This window comes from Stylophora pistillata, chromosome 10 (genome assembly GCF_964205215.1).
Source record: "Stylophora pistillata chromosome 10, jaStyPist1.2, whole genome shotgun sequence".
In the NCBI taxonomy this organism is placed as follows: Eukaryota; Metazoa; Cnidaria; class Anthozoa; order Scleractinia; family Pocilloporidae; genus Stylophora; species Stylophora pistillata.
In genome coordinates, this window is record NC_142528.1 from 16,903,637 (window position 1) to 16,919,879 (window position 16,243).

Consider the following 16,243-nt stretch of genomic DNA (forward strand, 5'->3'; position numbering starts at 1 on the left):
ATATCTATTTTTTAAACTATTTTCTACCTTTTTTTTTGTATTTTTTCTCTATTTTCCAGACTATTTGAAAGCTGTTTTTTAACTATTTGAAAGCTATTATTTTGAAACAAAAAATAGTAAAAAAAATAGTCTGGTTGGCAAGTCATAACTGCTGTAAAAATAGCTTTAAAATAGAAAAAATGCGCATGCAATTCACTGATAAAATAGTATTAAAATAGCATTAATGAAATATTAGTTATAAGATAAAATAGACATAAAACAGGGATAAAATAGAAAAAAAAACAAAAATAGGATGTAAGAACATTTAAAATAGACATAAAATAAAAATAAAAATAAAAGAGGAAAAAACTTGAAAAAATAGGAATCAAATACCTATAAAATAGACATAAAACAGGGATAATATAGACAAAACAAGGATAAAATAGACATAAAACAGTGATAAAATAGACAAAATAAGGATAAAATAGACATAAAACAGGGATAAAATAGGGAAAAAATCTAGAAAATTAGGATACAAATACATTTAAAATAGGTCCTAATGTATATGTCATGCAGGGTAAAAGGGTTTAAAATAGCGCTTCAAGTGTATGGATCCAGAATAAGGTGGCTATAAAATAGGTTGAAAGTAGGTGAAGATCAAAAAAGCATATCCCAATCCTCAGCCTAGGATTATCACTTTTGTGTGTTAAGTTGTAGCAATTTTCCCATTGCAAATGATTTAATGATCAATACTTCATATGTTTATGCAACAACCTCTCTCTAGACTAGATTGCATGCATTACATGAAATTAAAAAAAATTGTCACTCAGGAAAGACCAAGTTTTAAACAATGCCATTAATTTACTCCAGTCTTCAATCTGTATCCAAAAGAAGTGACAACAAGTACTTTCAGTTTACATAGAAATGATAAGATACAAATTTTTCATAAAAATAGAAAACAGAATTAAAGCAGAATTAAATTTTAAAAAGCAAAGTTTGTCCTTGCATTTAGATAGCTACAGTGGCTTCCTCTTTGTGGTTTCCCTATGTTTCACTGTTTTCCTGTACTCTGAAATAAAAAAAACAACAGAAATGATCAATAACTGATATTTCATCCACCAGTAGGTAATTTACTTGTTAGAAAGATTAATTTGCTAAATAATTCCCTTATGATTAGGGTTTCCTTGATGCAAAATGATGTAATTCACTGAATTGAACAGGCTTTGATAACTTTTCTGTACTGCTTCAGTAAAACTTATGGCTTAAATTCATACTTCTAGGGCAAAAATTAGTCAAGTTGATATAGTTATGTTATAAAGGCTTATAAAGCCAGCCAGTTACAAACATTACACCTTAACCTCCTAAGCAGAGATCCTTTCTCATCCAAAGAGAGTGTGCTTTCGGGAAGCTCTACCATACAAAATTGTGCTATCTTACCACAATCCCAGTCATGCAAAGGCAGCTGCATAAAATTAATCTTACCTACAAAAAATCCTGGAATGGATCATTGAATTGACTTCAGTTCTCACGGTTGTCTTAGCTCTGAATTCTCTGTGCTTTTTACTTGTCCAAGTTTTGCAACCATAGCAAAATCTGTTTAAGGAACAAAGTTACATATACACATAAGAACAATTTCTATCGCAAGCACTCAGTATTGACTTAACAAAGACTCTTATTGCATCAGACACAAAAAGATGCACTTCTAATGTGGACTAAAATTGAGATTTTATGGGACAACCCTGACTGAGTAAATGTATGAGCGAATGCATCTTGGGACATCATCACCAACTTGGCAAAGTAGAGAGATGGAGAGAGTTTGGGATCAACATCACTAAGCATGCTCCCTCATCTTTGATTCTTACTTCCATTAATAGAAAAACAAACAATTCTTGTATGCCAAGATTAAAAATCCAATTACAGTGATCTCAAATTTTAGAACAATTAAGAAAGAGAGCATGATGCAGGTATGGTGTGTTTTCAAATTAACGATCGAAGGTATAATTCTGTTGCCCCCTCTTTCTATTTGAGAGGTGTTTAGGTTTCTCTTCTAGTGCATTAGTACAAGGGAGTCTGCAAACTCAAATTTAGTAAATGTTTACATAGTTAATGGGAACAGATCACTCTATAAGCTTATATTTATAGCCATTGAAATGCAACAAACTTTGGGGCTTATTCTGACCACGAATCAAAAGCACCTTCACGTTTGAAATAAACTTGGAACTTTGTATTAATAAAAAACAGTTTCACTGACCTCTTTCACCATCTTGAATGATGGTGTTGTTTGCCTTCTATTGTTGTTCTTTGTGTTGCTCATTGTGTTTAAGAGAGGCAAGATCTAAATAGAAAAGGCAAAATACCAACGGAACTCCACGCTTCTCCGATAGAGAGACAAGGTTCGTTTTGCCCGCCAAAACTAAATTCCGTGTCCCGTATGTCACCAGATAAGGAAAATCACAAGATCCCATATATATGCCGACCGTACTAGATGTCAGCGGAGCGTGACAAAAAAATGGAGGATAAGAGTGAGGATCGTTCTTCGCCAAAAAAGCTAGAGAAGAAGAAACTTGCGTGGACCTTACAACCAGTATCTTTCTCAAACAGGACTAAAGATACCTCAAACAACCTTGCGACGTTGGCCTCAGAACTTTCCGACGTCCACTGCTTTGCCTCGGACGACCTCAGCACAGAGTCAATAACTTACTAATATGACGCTTCGCAACCGAACGACTTCACACATATGGAAACTGGTGAACCATCACTCAGTTTGTTAAGCCAGACCGCTGTTCCTTTCAAAAAAGGATTACTGTAAGACTTATTTCAGTCAATACAAAGATTATGATCATGAGCAGGGCGACAAATGCGACCCTTGGATAGACCTCTTAAGCCTTCAGAACATATTTTAATTTAGTGGTTTCAGTTTAAAAGAATCTGTGTAGAGATTTTTATGACCGCGAAACTTGAAAACTTCCACCCAATGTTTTCAAATTTGAACCCATCTTTATCTTGTCAACACAGAAACTGTGACTTTAGAGTACTGTATGTTAGTCAAGCTTGAATTCATGAATGAAATAGGTATAAAATAGGACAGGTTATTACACTTCACACCTAGTTGCTGTTTCAAATATTGTGGGTCTGGGATACTTTGAAGAAAATAGAATTAAAATAGACTATTTAATACCTATTTTGCAATGGATTAGAATCCACCTCAAAAAATAGAAATGAAACAGTCTATTCTATATCTATTTTGCAATTAGTCAACAATTTCTTTGATACAATAGGGTTGTGATAGCCTATTTTTTTCATATTTTTCAAAGGAAATGGCTTTAGCATGTCCTATCAGCAGAAAACAGAAATAAAACAGACTATTTGATCACTATTTCACTGATGTAGAAAATAAAATATGATTAAAATAGTCTGTTTAGCTGGTTATTTTTCCGCTCATTTTGAGAAAATAGAAATAAAATACACCACCTTGTTCAACCTTGCCTTAAAATATGGTTAAAATAGTGGCTCTATTTTCCCTTTCAGGTAAAATAGGAATAAAATATAAGTCTGAGAAAATAAAATAGTACAAAAATAGAGGTGATAGCATTAAAATAGACATTAAATAGAAATAAAATAGGTTTGTTTTCATAAGGGCTTGTTCATAGCTTTAGTTCAATATTAACTAGAAAATAATTTGTCCTCAGTAGACACTGCTCCTTATAACTCCCATGAGTGACCAAGACAGAACTTCTCCTCATATCATCAATACAAAATCAAGCAGACAAGTGATAAGAATAAATATATCTTATTAACCAAGCGCAAGGGCCATACTGAGAGAATATCGGCCCGAGGTCTTGACAGTATGGACCAAGCGCAGCGAGGTCCGTACAAAAAGACCAAGGGACAACATTCTTCCAGTATGGTCCCAAGCAAGCTTGGTTAATAAGAGATTTATTATACGATTGAAGTTCAAAGGGACACAAGTGCAGTATCACTTGGGACCATTCGGGACAGTGCCCGGTCCAATACTGAGAGAATGTTGACTGGCAATAGAGCATTTTGATTGGTTGATTTTAGTTATTGGCCCTCTGACTGCCCGAGTTGTGTAATAAAGAAAAATATTCATTAGGAGATTACTAGTTGATCCAATATCAAATTTTCCAAACTCAAATCTTAAGAATTATATTGCAGACAGTAAAAAGAATTGCTGAAGAGATCTTTGGAGTGAAATGATTAAACATGATCATTTCTCTCTGTCTCTACTGTCTCTATAAGGTGTTTGTTATACAAATTAACACTTAACTGTTCAATGGAAATCGGTACAGCTAAAACTTACATCTCGAGCTTTCTTGAGCACCATACATCAAAAGCATTCTAACAATGGGTAATGCTCCAAGCATGACGGCCACATCAAGAGGTGCAAATCCATCATCATTCACCCTGAACAACCAATACAAAATAGAGAAAAAAAAATAATGTTTTTTATCTTGTCACGAGCATGGCACAAGGAAAAAATTCTGAGTTCTGGTGAGGAATTGAACCTCAGATCTTCTGACCACTTAGCCACAGAGACTCCATGGTGAGCAAGGCCCATTACAAAGTTCTTATATAACAATACAAAATATTTTTAACACAGCAACAAAAGAAACAAAGAGTTGAAATTATTAATATTGATTGTACAAATGACAACCTCAATAAATTGAATGGGAATTTCAAAGGCAAATATAAAAAAAATGTAAAGATACTGTTTAAGCAAAAACACGTCCAGGTGAATAGAAGAAATGAGCATTTAGGAAATTGATCAACTCTTATTGGCCAGTATGAGATGACATTTTTGTAACAATGTAGCCTGCAGTGCCGGCATATTTTGGGCACACAAGTGCACATTTTCGTATTAGGCCGCCATCTTAGATTTGGTAACTGTGGAGGATTGGGGCGAGGAAATATTTGCTGAGGGAGTAGGTGTTAAGTGGAAAAATGGGCAACAGGCGAGAGGGAGGGGAAGGAAAAAATACGATATTTTTTCCTTCCCCTCCCTCTCCCCCGTTGCCCATTTTCCACTTAACACCTACTCCCTCAGCAAATATTTCCTCGCCCCAATCCTCCACAGTTACCAAATCTAAGATAACGGCCTAAAACGAAAATGTGCACTCATGCGCCCAAAATACACCGGCACTGCAGGCTAGTAACAATGTGCATGTTTAACCTCTTGACAACAGAAAGGATATGTTCTACTTTTGTGTACCTGCCATCCTTTTTCATCAAAAATTTGGGGCAAAAGATGAACACAACTTCTTGTGGTCTATGTTCTTAAAAGATTTTGCCACACTTGTCTCTACTTTTACTGTGATACTATAGCATAATTTCAATTCTGTCTTTACCCATTGACATCTACATCCTCTGACTCCAAAATATTCCTAATTTCATCAGTTTCTTTGCGAACAATTGCATCAACAAGAGCTGAGAATGGAAAATTAAAATTAATAAATCCAATTAAGCCTCAAACAATCACAGCATGAAAAATCTAATTTACATGAGCGTAATGACAGCGTAAAGTCAGTGTATAGTTTAATTTTACACAACTTTCCGCTTCCTTTACTCTATGTAAAGTTCAGCTTTACAGCACCTTTACGCGTACATATAAAGCTGGCACAATGAAACACCAACTTTATGTAACACCTTTACATTTTGCGTAAAGCTTGTGAAAACCCTACTTTAAGCTTGTGTAAAGCTAAAATACAAGCTCCTTTATGCCAAATATATATGTACATAAACATTCTGCCGGTAAATACAATTATGGTAAACGGGAAATTTTTCTTCCCAATTTTTAGCAATTAGGATATTAATTTGTCACCAGCACCAGCATCATCACTGATGAATACAAACCAGATGCATGGCACATCACTCACGTAGTACTGGTCGTGAGTGATTATTTCGGCCATGTTAGGGCACATCAGCAGCAAGGTCTCTTTTGCGCTCTCAGTTTGAGTTCAAAGTTAAGAGATGGCGAGGATGATGTAAGCACCCACTATATGTGCCAGATCCACATTAAGCATGTAGTAGCTGTTGAGAACTGTAAAACAGTTCTCCCATGGCATGCGTATGGAGATAAGATCATTTTTAACCTGTGTGCTCAAAAAATTGTAAACAACACCAATGACAGCACTAAAGCACACATACAATCCCCTGGTACGGCTCATATTGTACACATGTGCACAACCATATCACCTGTGAAGTGGCAGCCATGGACAGCTGTTTCACCCTTGTTGTGGCTCATTAACATGGCATAGCCAGCAGGGTCTATATTTGCATACACAAGCTTTTGAACGAATCAATTGCAGTCTTCATCACGTTTTTAGTGATGGAATTGAATGTTATTGACATACAATAAGAATATATTTACATACCGACCTTTAATATGCCTTAATGCAGGTAGTATAAAATTGATCTTTAAGAGCACTTTAAGTGGCGATGTAAACAAGCGTAAAGCTGATTAGACACCTTTATGCTAGCTTTAAGTCAACTTTACGTACCAACCAGGTAAATTGATCTTTTATCACCTTCAAACAACTTTAAATACTAGCGTAAAGTTGGTCATACAACTTTAAGCAAATTTACACCATATTTATGTTTTCGCAAAGCTGCATTTTCATGCTGTGAATGTGTCAAATAATAAACTGTATCATGGTTGGTACACCCTGCTTGATGACTCACATTCCAGAGTGGGTTATTTTTTTCATAGTGGTCTTATGAAGTCCAGCTAGGTTATATCTACAGCTCCTCTTGAATGATTTTTATTTTTGTCATGGCATAAATACTTAAACAGTCCATCATCTCCTCTTGATACGTGTTTGCTGTGGTTCAATTTTTCCTGAGTTTAAACTTTTTTTAAAAATATCCTGGTAATTGTTAATTTACTTTGTCTGACAGACCTATTACATTGGCATATTATAAAGAATTAAAAAGATCAGAAAAATGCCCACATTTGAATGGTTTTCAGGACATTTTAAGGAGAGCAGCTGTAAAGTTGTCCATTAAGCAATTCCCTTTAGCTTCAGTACCTTTCCTTGTAAATCAGTTAGCACAATCTGAAGTTTAATCACAACAACAATCCCCAAATAATGAGCTTGTACATTCTCATTATTTGATAGCTGAATAACATATTGAAATTTCAAGGGAGTTAGCTTTTGTAGCTTCAACATTGCTCCATTTGTCACTCTGTTTCACACATTTAGAGCTACCATAGGGGCCATGAACTTCACCCTGACCAGCCATTCCAACTCTAGACCATTGTTCAGGGTGCACAACAACAACCATATTACTATTCAGGCTGCCAAATAGCAAGTATGAAATTAGTTGAGCTTGCAACCATGAAAAGCTATGTATTTGCCCTGAAACAGTCAATTCAAATAATGGAGATAAACTGAGTACCTACCATCTAGACTAGTGTCCCTCTTTTTCTTTGATTTTTCTCTTACATCTTTAAAAGATCAGAACTCATAATCAACAACAACAACCACAGTGTATTTAAGTTTAGTTGTTATTATCAGTCAAGAATACATTGGACTGCTGGCTCAGTTACTGTAAATGTGCCTCTTTCTTTTCCATCCCTGTTTGCCATTAATTGTGCTCGGCATGTGCATATTATAATTGAATATTTATGTGTTTCTCTAACAAAACAAGACTGTAAATTAAAAATTGGATTCTATTCTTAATTTGGAACAAACATCTGATACATTAACTTTGCTCTGTATGTGTTTACCATTATTGAATATCTATGCACTTCTATAACAAAACATGACTGTATAAATCAAAAGTTGGATTCTATTCTACATCTGGAACAAACAACATCAGCGACACTTTATCACTTACTATACCACACAGCTAGAGAAAAAACTGCTATAAAAAAATAATTTGGATATATCAACAAGGTTGAAATGGCAAATTGGCCACCGTAACGATTACAAAAGCTGATGTTTCAAGTGTTAGCCCTTCGTTGGAGCGAATAGAGGAATTGTGGGTTGTGTGTGCTTTAAAAGGCAGAAAATGGAGCTACTTTATTGGTGGGAACATGGCAACGAGAAAAACACATAAAAATTAGTGGAATGAAAAGCGTTTGTTGATCCCTGTGGGATTTAGACTGCTGGTTTGAAAGATGAGCTTTTGTTCAAGAGTTTTACAGCTTTCCGTGCTACCTAAGTGTAAGGAAAGATCGCAGATTACCATATGTTGCTTAGAACGATTAGGTAAATTAAAGTGTCTAGCGACTGGTTTCAATGTGTCCTTGTCATTCCTTTCCACATCTCGAAAGTGTTCTCAGATTTGGTCACCTAGTCTTCTGCCTGTTTCGCCGACGTATATCTTTTCCACTAATCTATTCGTGTTTTTCTCGTTGCCATGTTCCCACCAATAACGTAGCTCCATTTTCTGCCTTTAAAAGCACACACAACCTACAATTCCTCTATTTGCTCCGACGAAGGGCTAACGCTCGAAACGTCAGCTTTTGTAATCGTTACGGTGGCCAATTTACCATTTCAACTTTGTTGATATATCCAAATTATTTTGTTACCCCCACCGACGCAGCCCCAAACAGTTTCTTTAGAAACTATCAGCCTTTATTCATTGCTATAAGAAAAAACAACAACAAAACATGCATAATCACTACCCCTAACAATCAGTACAATTAATGAATAGATTCCATGCTAACATGTGTCTCCTCAGTAATAGATCATAGGTAATGTCAAAATGTGGCAAGAACAAAAAATGGCACACAAGGCACAGCCAAGTGTGCCTCCAATGTTCTTACTACATTTTGACATCTTCTGTGATCTATCACTGAACAGGTACACAACAATATGGAATCTATTTGTTTTATATATATTTAAAAAGCAAAATGTTTTAAATGGTGTCACTCAGGTCATCTATATTATGTAAATTGTTCTCTAATAGATCATTACAGAGCTCAACACTAACTTTTCAACTTAATGGTGACAACTTAGATGTTACAACAAATTTATTTCAGTTTGTTTACTAGCCAAACTGGCTGGTGGAAACCAAAAACCACTCGCCAAAACTGAATTTCTACTAGTCTGTGGCTAGTTGGCTACTGTTAGTGTCTAGCCTTGTAGAAGAGCCCATCAAAATGAGTGCTTAATTAATTGAGCTTGTGTTTAGCCACATACCTCTGTGATTAAAACTAAATCTATTCTCTTGGACAGAAAGCCGCGTCCGTGGGGAAGAGCGTTGATTAACTGACATGGTGCGCTGTAACCTTGGTGATTTGTTGTTTCCATGGCTTGCTCCTGATCCTGCTGGGGATGAAACATCTTCTAAACTGTGAGACCTTCCTTGATTCCTACAAAGAACCAAATCAACTCTGTCAAAGGTTACAAATTAATTAAACATCTTATGTACCCTTCCTATACATGAAGCACATATTCCAGTTTGAATAGAGATGGAACTCCCATAAATCATTACACCCACAGCCCCTAAAAAGCCATCTGCAATCTTTAAATAACCTTTCAGGGAATACCTTGGAACTCCTGTTGCCAAACTCTCAATTCCCTTTACTTCACTGTATCCTCTCTTTATTTTCACAAGCTTAAAATCATTTTAAGACTCATTAATCAAACAATCTTATGTGTTCTTTCTGAGGTTTCAATCAATCACAGGTCAAATGAATGCATTAACCAGTGCATGCATACATGGATGGAGAGTATGCAAGTATACACAGGTTCAGGGTGAGATGAAAATGAAAAGATAAGGTTGCCCTTCGGGCAAGCTGTTACTTGAGATTACTAGCCCGAAGGTCTGAGGAGCTAGCCCGAATTTAAATTGTTTATAAAGAGTATTTAGATTTATTCCATTATGCAAAATACAAGTAATGATGCCCCAAGCATAGAATGATATAAAATAATTCTTCATATATATTTTGATTCTTGAATGTGATTTTTGTTTTAACTTTAACCTCAAATTAAACAACAGAAACAACCAGTTTTTACACCTGACCACCAGAAGTTGCAGTTACAACTTACATCAAAATTTTGTGGACGAGAATTCCAAATTCTAAACTTGTGATTGCAAATGACTGCATGCTTCAGAGTAAAATTTCATTCAAACATGGGCGAAACAATAAAGGAAAAATGACCTCTGCACTCGAATGGGTTTGTTCCTTCGATATTTACATTTTACCCCGTCGACGGTGAAAAATATTATAAATTTATGGAAATCACAACACAGTTATTTTTGTGAATGTCATGAACGTTGCAATTGGTCAATTAAACTACCACTGTAATCTGAAGTCTGTCGACATTCGATGGAGTAAATTCTCTTCAAAGCTCATCAAGCTGACAAACTCTTCCATATCTGGCACTGTTAGCATCCGATAAAAAATAAAAACAAACACGCAACTCGATGACGGCGCCAGGTCTGCTAGCTTTTCTCCAAGCGAGTTTTTTCTTGTTTTTTAATATTACACAAAGTGGGCCTTTTTTGTTTTAATAATGAATTGGCAGCCCTAAAATAGAAACAACAATCCGGATTTGGATTTTCCCAACGAAACGCACCTAAGATTCCGAGAAAATCCACTGAACCGTGACTTGGCTGAAATTTAATTGGACTGATTGTCTCGCACTGCATGCTGTCAGTCGGCAAATATTGTCATTTTAAAAAATATATTTCGGCCACTTATATAAACAGAAAAAGTCATGACGTCATTTACGGACGCAACTAAAATGCGGCACAAGACGCTGTCATGCACGACAATTTGGCCTCATAACGTTGTCCTTTTCCCTCAGGAGCTTTCCGCTATACAATTTTTGGTATAAAAGCTCAATTTATCATCATCAGAACGGAGGAACCAATGGTGGTGTTTGCCCGTCGGGCAAGCTGCGATAAGAAAACGCAAGCCTGACAAGTCATTCCACTAGCCCCAGGCTATTGGACAGCACTTTCGTCGCACCCTGAGGTTGGGCACTGTGACATCAGTGATGTTTTCACCCTCCCATTGGTAATTCTCCTTACTGTCTGCCATACAATTCTTATCATGCTGGTTTGGAGAATTTGATATTGGATCAGCTAAATCCCTACTTGACATTTTCCTTTTATTTTCCTATCACTTGTCTGCTTGGTATTGACATTTCTGATATTGTAAGGATAAATTGCATCTTGGTCACTCAGGTTTACACAATTCATGTGTACACTTTTCACAGCTTTGCTCTTATACAAATGATGTGTTGAAGATGCTAGTCAACTCCCTTGTAATTTCTAGATTAGACTATTGTAATAGCATTCTATATGGGATACCAAAGTATCAAAGGGACAAACTGCAGAGGATCCAGAATATCGCTGCTCGTATGATAACCGGAACACGAAACACTGACCATATCACACCTATTTTAAAGAACCTACATTGGCTGCCAATCGAAGCAAGAGTTAATTTTAAGATATTACTTATAACTTATAAGATCTTAAATGAGCAATCTACTACCACCCATCAAGAGCACTGAGATCATCAACTCGCTTACAGTTATGCATCCCACCTATTAAATCCAATTCCTATGGTGGACGCGCTTTTTCAGTATCTGCACCGAAACTATGGAACTCAATTCCCAAATATATTAAAAGAGCGGAAACAGTAGAAACATTCAAAACTAAGCTTAGGACATTTTTGTTTAAAAACCATTACTGTTAATTAATTACTTATTCTTATGTCTTAATAATCTTTTGTTAGGCGCATTGAGATTAGAAATGCGCCCTATAAGCATCTACTTTATTATTATTATTATTATTATTATTATTATTATTATACAATGTACATAATCATTTAGTTCTCATTAACTGAGCAGGAGGTCTGTATGGGAGAATCTCGACCGAGGTCGCCGGGACAGACCGAACACAGTGAGGTCTGTACCAGCAAACAAGGTCAAGATTCTCCCATACAGACCGACCTAGCTCGGTTAATAAGATGTTTATATGGCTGTGTCTTATATGCCAATTTTTTATATTCTTTGTACCTTTTTTTCTAGACCGGTCTAGGTGCCGGTCTAGATGGGAAAATCTAGACCGCTTTCAATATTGATTTCAGCCAATCAAATTCATGAATTCGGTAGTTACCAGTCCTTGTAAGACACAGCCATATAATAATAAGCATTATTGACTAAGAGTGAGGTCAAGATAGCTAGATATTGGTCAAGTTCTTTTGTTTTGAATTTTTTTTTTGTGGGCAATCCCAAGTGGCCCACCTTGCTCACTCGGATAACTTATCAGAACACAAGACTGGTTTCATCTTGCCTGTGGGCACTGCCAGCAATATAATAAACCAAGTTAGTGACCAGAGGACAGGCATCTTAAAAGGTTTTTTATTCTATAAATCATAATTGTATTAGGCAATTAATTCAAGATATAATTCTATAGAGAGGGCCATCCGTGATTAACCTCTAAGTACTCTGTTACCTTATATGCCCTCTCTCTTTCCTTTGGCTGAGCCGCCTGGCCAGCTTACTTATTCTTGTTTGCTTCAAACCACTGAAAAAAATTGGTAAAACTTAGTGTCTATCTAAATTGCGAATTGTTTTAATGTTCATTTTTGCTCTGTCACCTGAAAAATACCAATCTCAATGTAATAATAGTCACAAGTACAACCTAGAAAAACCAATCTTGTAATAATAGTCACAAGTACCACCTATAGAGACCTAAATAGAAGCCAAAAAAAATAAAAGCCATATTTAAGACAAGATATTACCTTTGCTTCTTTTCCATAGGAGGAGTTACAGCTTCCTCTTCCTTACCCTGACAGTTAGAGAGAATAATTTATTCAATCACCTTTCTGCCACCTCTAATTTTACCCTGATTTGCTTTATTGACTATTTCATTTCTGCATTGCAGTTTAATTTTAGCTGTGTTTTAATTCCATCAGGCTGTATCAAGAGATCCTTAAACGTCTTTAACTGATTGGATTTTCAATAAATAAGATTTATGCAGAGGTTACAGAAGTTATTAAGACTGGTTAAAGACCAAAACTGAAAGTGAAACATTTTGTAGTAGCTACCTGTGTACGACAAACTGTCACTTGTTTTGAGTCTGCATCCTTGGTGTGCAGTTAAAATGCTAATTTAAGAAGTAATGGAATTTGTATAAAATAACTTGTGGATCCACTACATTTGACTCCATAAATCAACAAGCCAAGAATAAAATATTGTTCTTGGCCTATAATAGTTTATTATTTCAATAATGCTTGGCATTATTCCTACCAGTGTGTGAAGTGTTTGAAGATGTACATCTGTTGAATAGTACAAGCCTCCTGACGTGTAACCAAATGGTACTCCATCAGTACTTCCACAGGCTATTCCACTGTCTTCATCCTCCTCTAGACTCCATGCTGCTGCTACAGTAACAAAACACAAAAGAAAAATTCTACCAATGCCTCACTTCAACTGAAATGGAAATTATGTTTATCATGTGGCCAACTCTGTCTTTAGAAAATAAACCCAGCAAATTTACCAGCAAATTCTAAGCCAGCCAATCTAGCCAGTAAATTTGGCCGGCAAATTTGGCCAGCAAATTTGGCCGGCAAATTTGGCCGGCAAATTTGGCCGGCAAATTTGGCCGGCAAATTCAGCCGGCAAATTTAGATGCTGAATTAATTAAGCAACCAAATTTAGCAGGCAAATTTAGGCAGCAAATTTAGCCACCAAATTTAGCCACCCTAATTAGCCCCCAAATAATTAGCCACAAAATTTGGCCTCAAACTAGAGTTGCTCTCAGCTATGCCTCGAGCAACTCTTACGCATCTTTTGTGCTCTCTAAACTTTCCGTAAGCTACATATCTTGATGAATGCACACTGACATATGAACCAATTGCTAAATAGATATATATTTTTTCCTTAGCTAAGATAAATATAATAAATAAATTAAGAACAGATATATTAACATTATTTAAAACATTGTGTTGTAATGGTCAAATAAGTGTTTGTGGTTGAAAATTATCTAGACACGTATTAACAATATACACCGATAATGCTATTTAATATGTACTGAAACAGTGTACAGCGTCCAAGATACACTCTGATTGGCTATTAAATCTCCAAATATCCCTTACAATTCACCTCTGAGCAACTTGTGCAGGATTTGTATCCAAATAATTATATTGTACTTGCGGCAGGAATAGATAGGTTAAATCATCTTTTTGTGCTTTATTAATTATCTCCTTCTTTCAGTATACAACTGTTTGCAGAAAGTATATGGGAAAAAAGGACAAAGTGCATGCAACAATCTTGAAAGCTACTCTGGGTACACCATAATTATACCATATCATGCAATCTCTTACCCTTACTTAACACAAGCAACATAACAAAATATATTCTGCTTCACTTTTATGAGTAAAGATTATGATTAATTACCTCTGGGAGATAATGGAAACTTCAGCTTGAGAGGTGCCTTAGAGAAATTCCTGTAGTCTTTTAATGCTAGAGATTTGCCTGTATTCTCCGAGACAGAAGTAACAGCTACTTTCCTTGAAATGGAGGTCTGGTTACTGTTGACTGGGCTGCGCAATGGATGTGGCTTCTGGAGCCTAGGAAGACGAGATATCTATTTAATGGCTTGCCTTTAGAGCAATTCTCATTCCAGCACTTGAACTTATATTCTGAGTACATGATCCAACAATAGTCAAATGGAGTTAGATCCCACATTTTCAGAAGACATTTTGATGTCCCAGACAAGAAATCATAAATAAAGATCTGGCTAAGATCCTTTCAACATTTCCATGTAGATTTTAAAAAATGAAAGAGTTATTCTACATTTAGATTCATAGCAGGATGCTGATTTAGCCCCTCTCAATGTGTCAGAGTGGAGATTTTGTACATAAAGTCTGTGCTGATCACTAAAATCCATCTCAAAATATTAGATGTATATGAAATAATTAACTGACAATGAAAAACACTGATAGAGACACTGGTGCTAAGCTGTCCCCATAATAAGTGAACATCCTTCACAAAGCAGACATCAACCAAAGTCTCAGTGTTTCCTTCTAGATTTACGGTGAGACACAGACAATAATACATAGGTACTCATAGATATGAAATTTATCTTTGAGTCCAACTCAATCTCCCACTTATGAGATACCTAATTAAATACTCAAAGAGAAATTTTATATCTACAAGCAACCATGTATTACTTTGTTTATTATATAAACACCTTTGACCTTCACTAGCAAGAAAATCCAACAAACGACCTTGGATTGAGAATGATTGGTGAATGCTACGCCATTCATTTATTAACCTGATAGAGTGACGTGAAAGGCAGGTGACCTGTCAGCACCTGATTGGCAATATCAAACACGTAGTAAAAAAAAGTTTGTAATTTACAAGCATGTAGTTACACTGAGCTTTTCTTAAGGCTGGAAGTCCTCGTAAAACACTAAATTATTTTCAATGAACATCCCACTAAGGAGACATGGATATAAAAACTAGGTCCTTTTTGAACCAAAGCCAGCACTCTGAGAAGATCAAGTATGGGTTATATAATTGTTTGAATAAACTATATACATTAAAAATTGCATCCATTTAAGCTAACTTGACACAATAGAGTCAAATAAATGCATAGGGCATGTCAAACAACTAAGTGCAACACCTTGATTGTCTCCAAAAATATTTGCAATTAATAATATCTTTTTGGAAATCAACTACAACAGAGCTTTCTTAAGAAAAAAAAAGGCTTAGAACATTTCATTTTCTAATTAAAAGCTGTCAATTACAACAAAAGCTTAATTGAACAGACTAAACACAATCATGGGTTTTCTTGGTGTCTCCCTGAATCATGTTTTTCTCTACATTACTTTCACAAACATGAATAATGTTAACAAGGAGAAAAGTAAAGAGTCTTAATTACAATGATGCAAATAAATTTTAATGTTTCAATAAGTAATTGGTGTCAATTCCTCACATCTTACAATTGATGAATATGCTTTTCTGTTGTTCATTGAGCCAAGTAATCTTCACTTTATAAATTTTCTCAATCACTGACTCAATATTTCCTACAAACTATGTATATTCATTCAAATAAAAACTACAGGAATACAGTTGAAAATTGTGTAAAAATCTGAAGAGATAAAACATCAGGAAAACTCATGACAGATCATTTAAAATTTGACAAAAAGCAGACTTGATTACAGAGTTGCAAGGCATGAAGGCATTCATCCAATTAAAAATTACTTTTCCATTCAATTCCCAATTTCATTCTATTACAGGCATAGCCAATCTTGAGTTTGAATCTGAGTAAG

At 35.5% G+C, this 16,243-nt stretch overlaps 1 protein-coding gene and 1 long non-coding RNA gene across 3 annotated transcripts in view; both read right to left on the bottom strand.

Moving 5' to 3' along the window:
• LOC111329691 (ankyrin repeat and fibronectin type-III domain-containing protein 1) overlaps window positions 1–16,243 on the bottom strand; it is a 34,644-nt gene that overhangs the window by 17,122 nt on the left and 1,279 nt on the right. For both annotated transcript variants that reach the window (XM_022934456.2, XM_088736435.1), the window contains 8 exons: window positions 14,364–14,536; window positions 13,215–13,348; window positions 12,707–12,753; window positions 12,418–12,489; window positions 9,147–9,319; window positions 7,400–7,444; window positions 5,346–5,424; window positions 4,301–4,404 (listed from right to left, as the gene is read on the bottom strand). In XM_022934456.2, coding sequence (XP_022790191.2) covers window positions 4,301–4,404; window positions 5,346–5,424; window positions 7,400–7,444; window positions 9,147–9,319; window positions 12,418–12,489; window positions 12,707–12,753; window positions 13,215–13,348; window positions 14,364–14,536 — 827 coding nt within the window. The remainder of the gene's footprint in view (window positions 1–4,300; window positions 4,405–5,345; window positions 5,425–7,399; window positions 7,445–9,146; window positions 9,320–12,417; window positions 12,490–12,706; window positions 12,754–13,214; window positions 13,349–14,363; window positions 14,537–16,243) is intronic.
• On the bottom strand, window positions 700–4,276 carry LOC111320095 (uncharacterized). Its single transcript, XR_002693830.2, has 3 exons — window positions 2,231–4,276; window positions 1,462–1,572; window positions 700–1,048 (listed from the first exon to the last, which is right to left on the bottom strand). It is a non-coding gene; the product is annotated as an uncharacterized LOC111320095 (long non-coding RNA).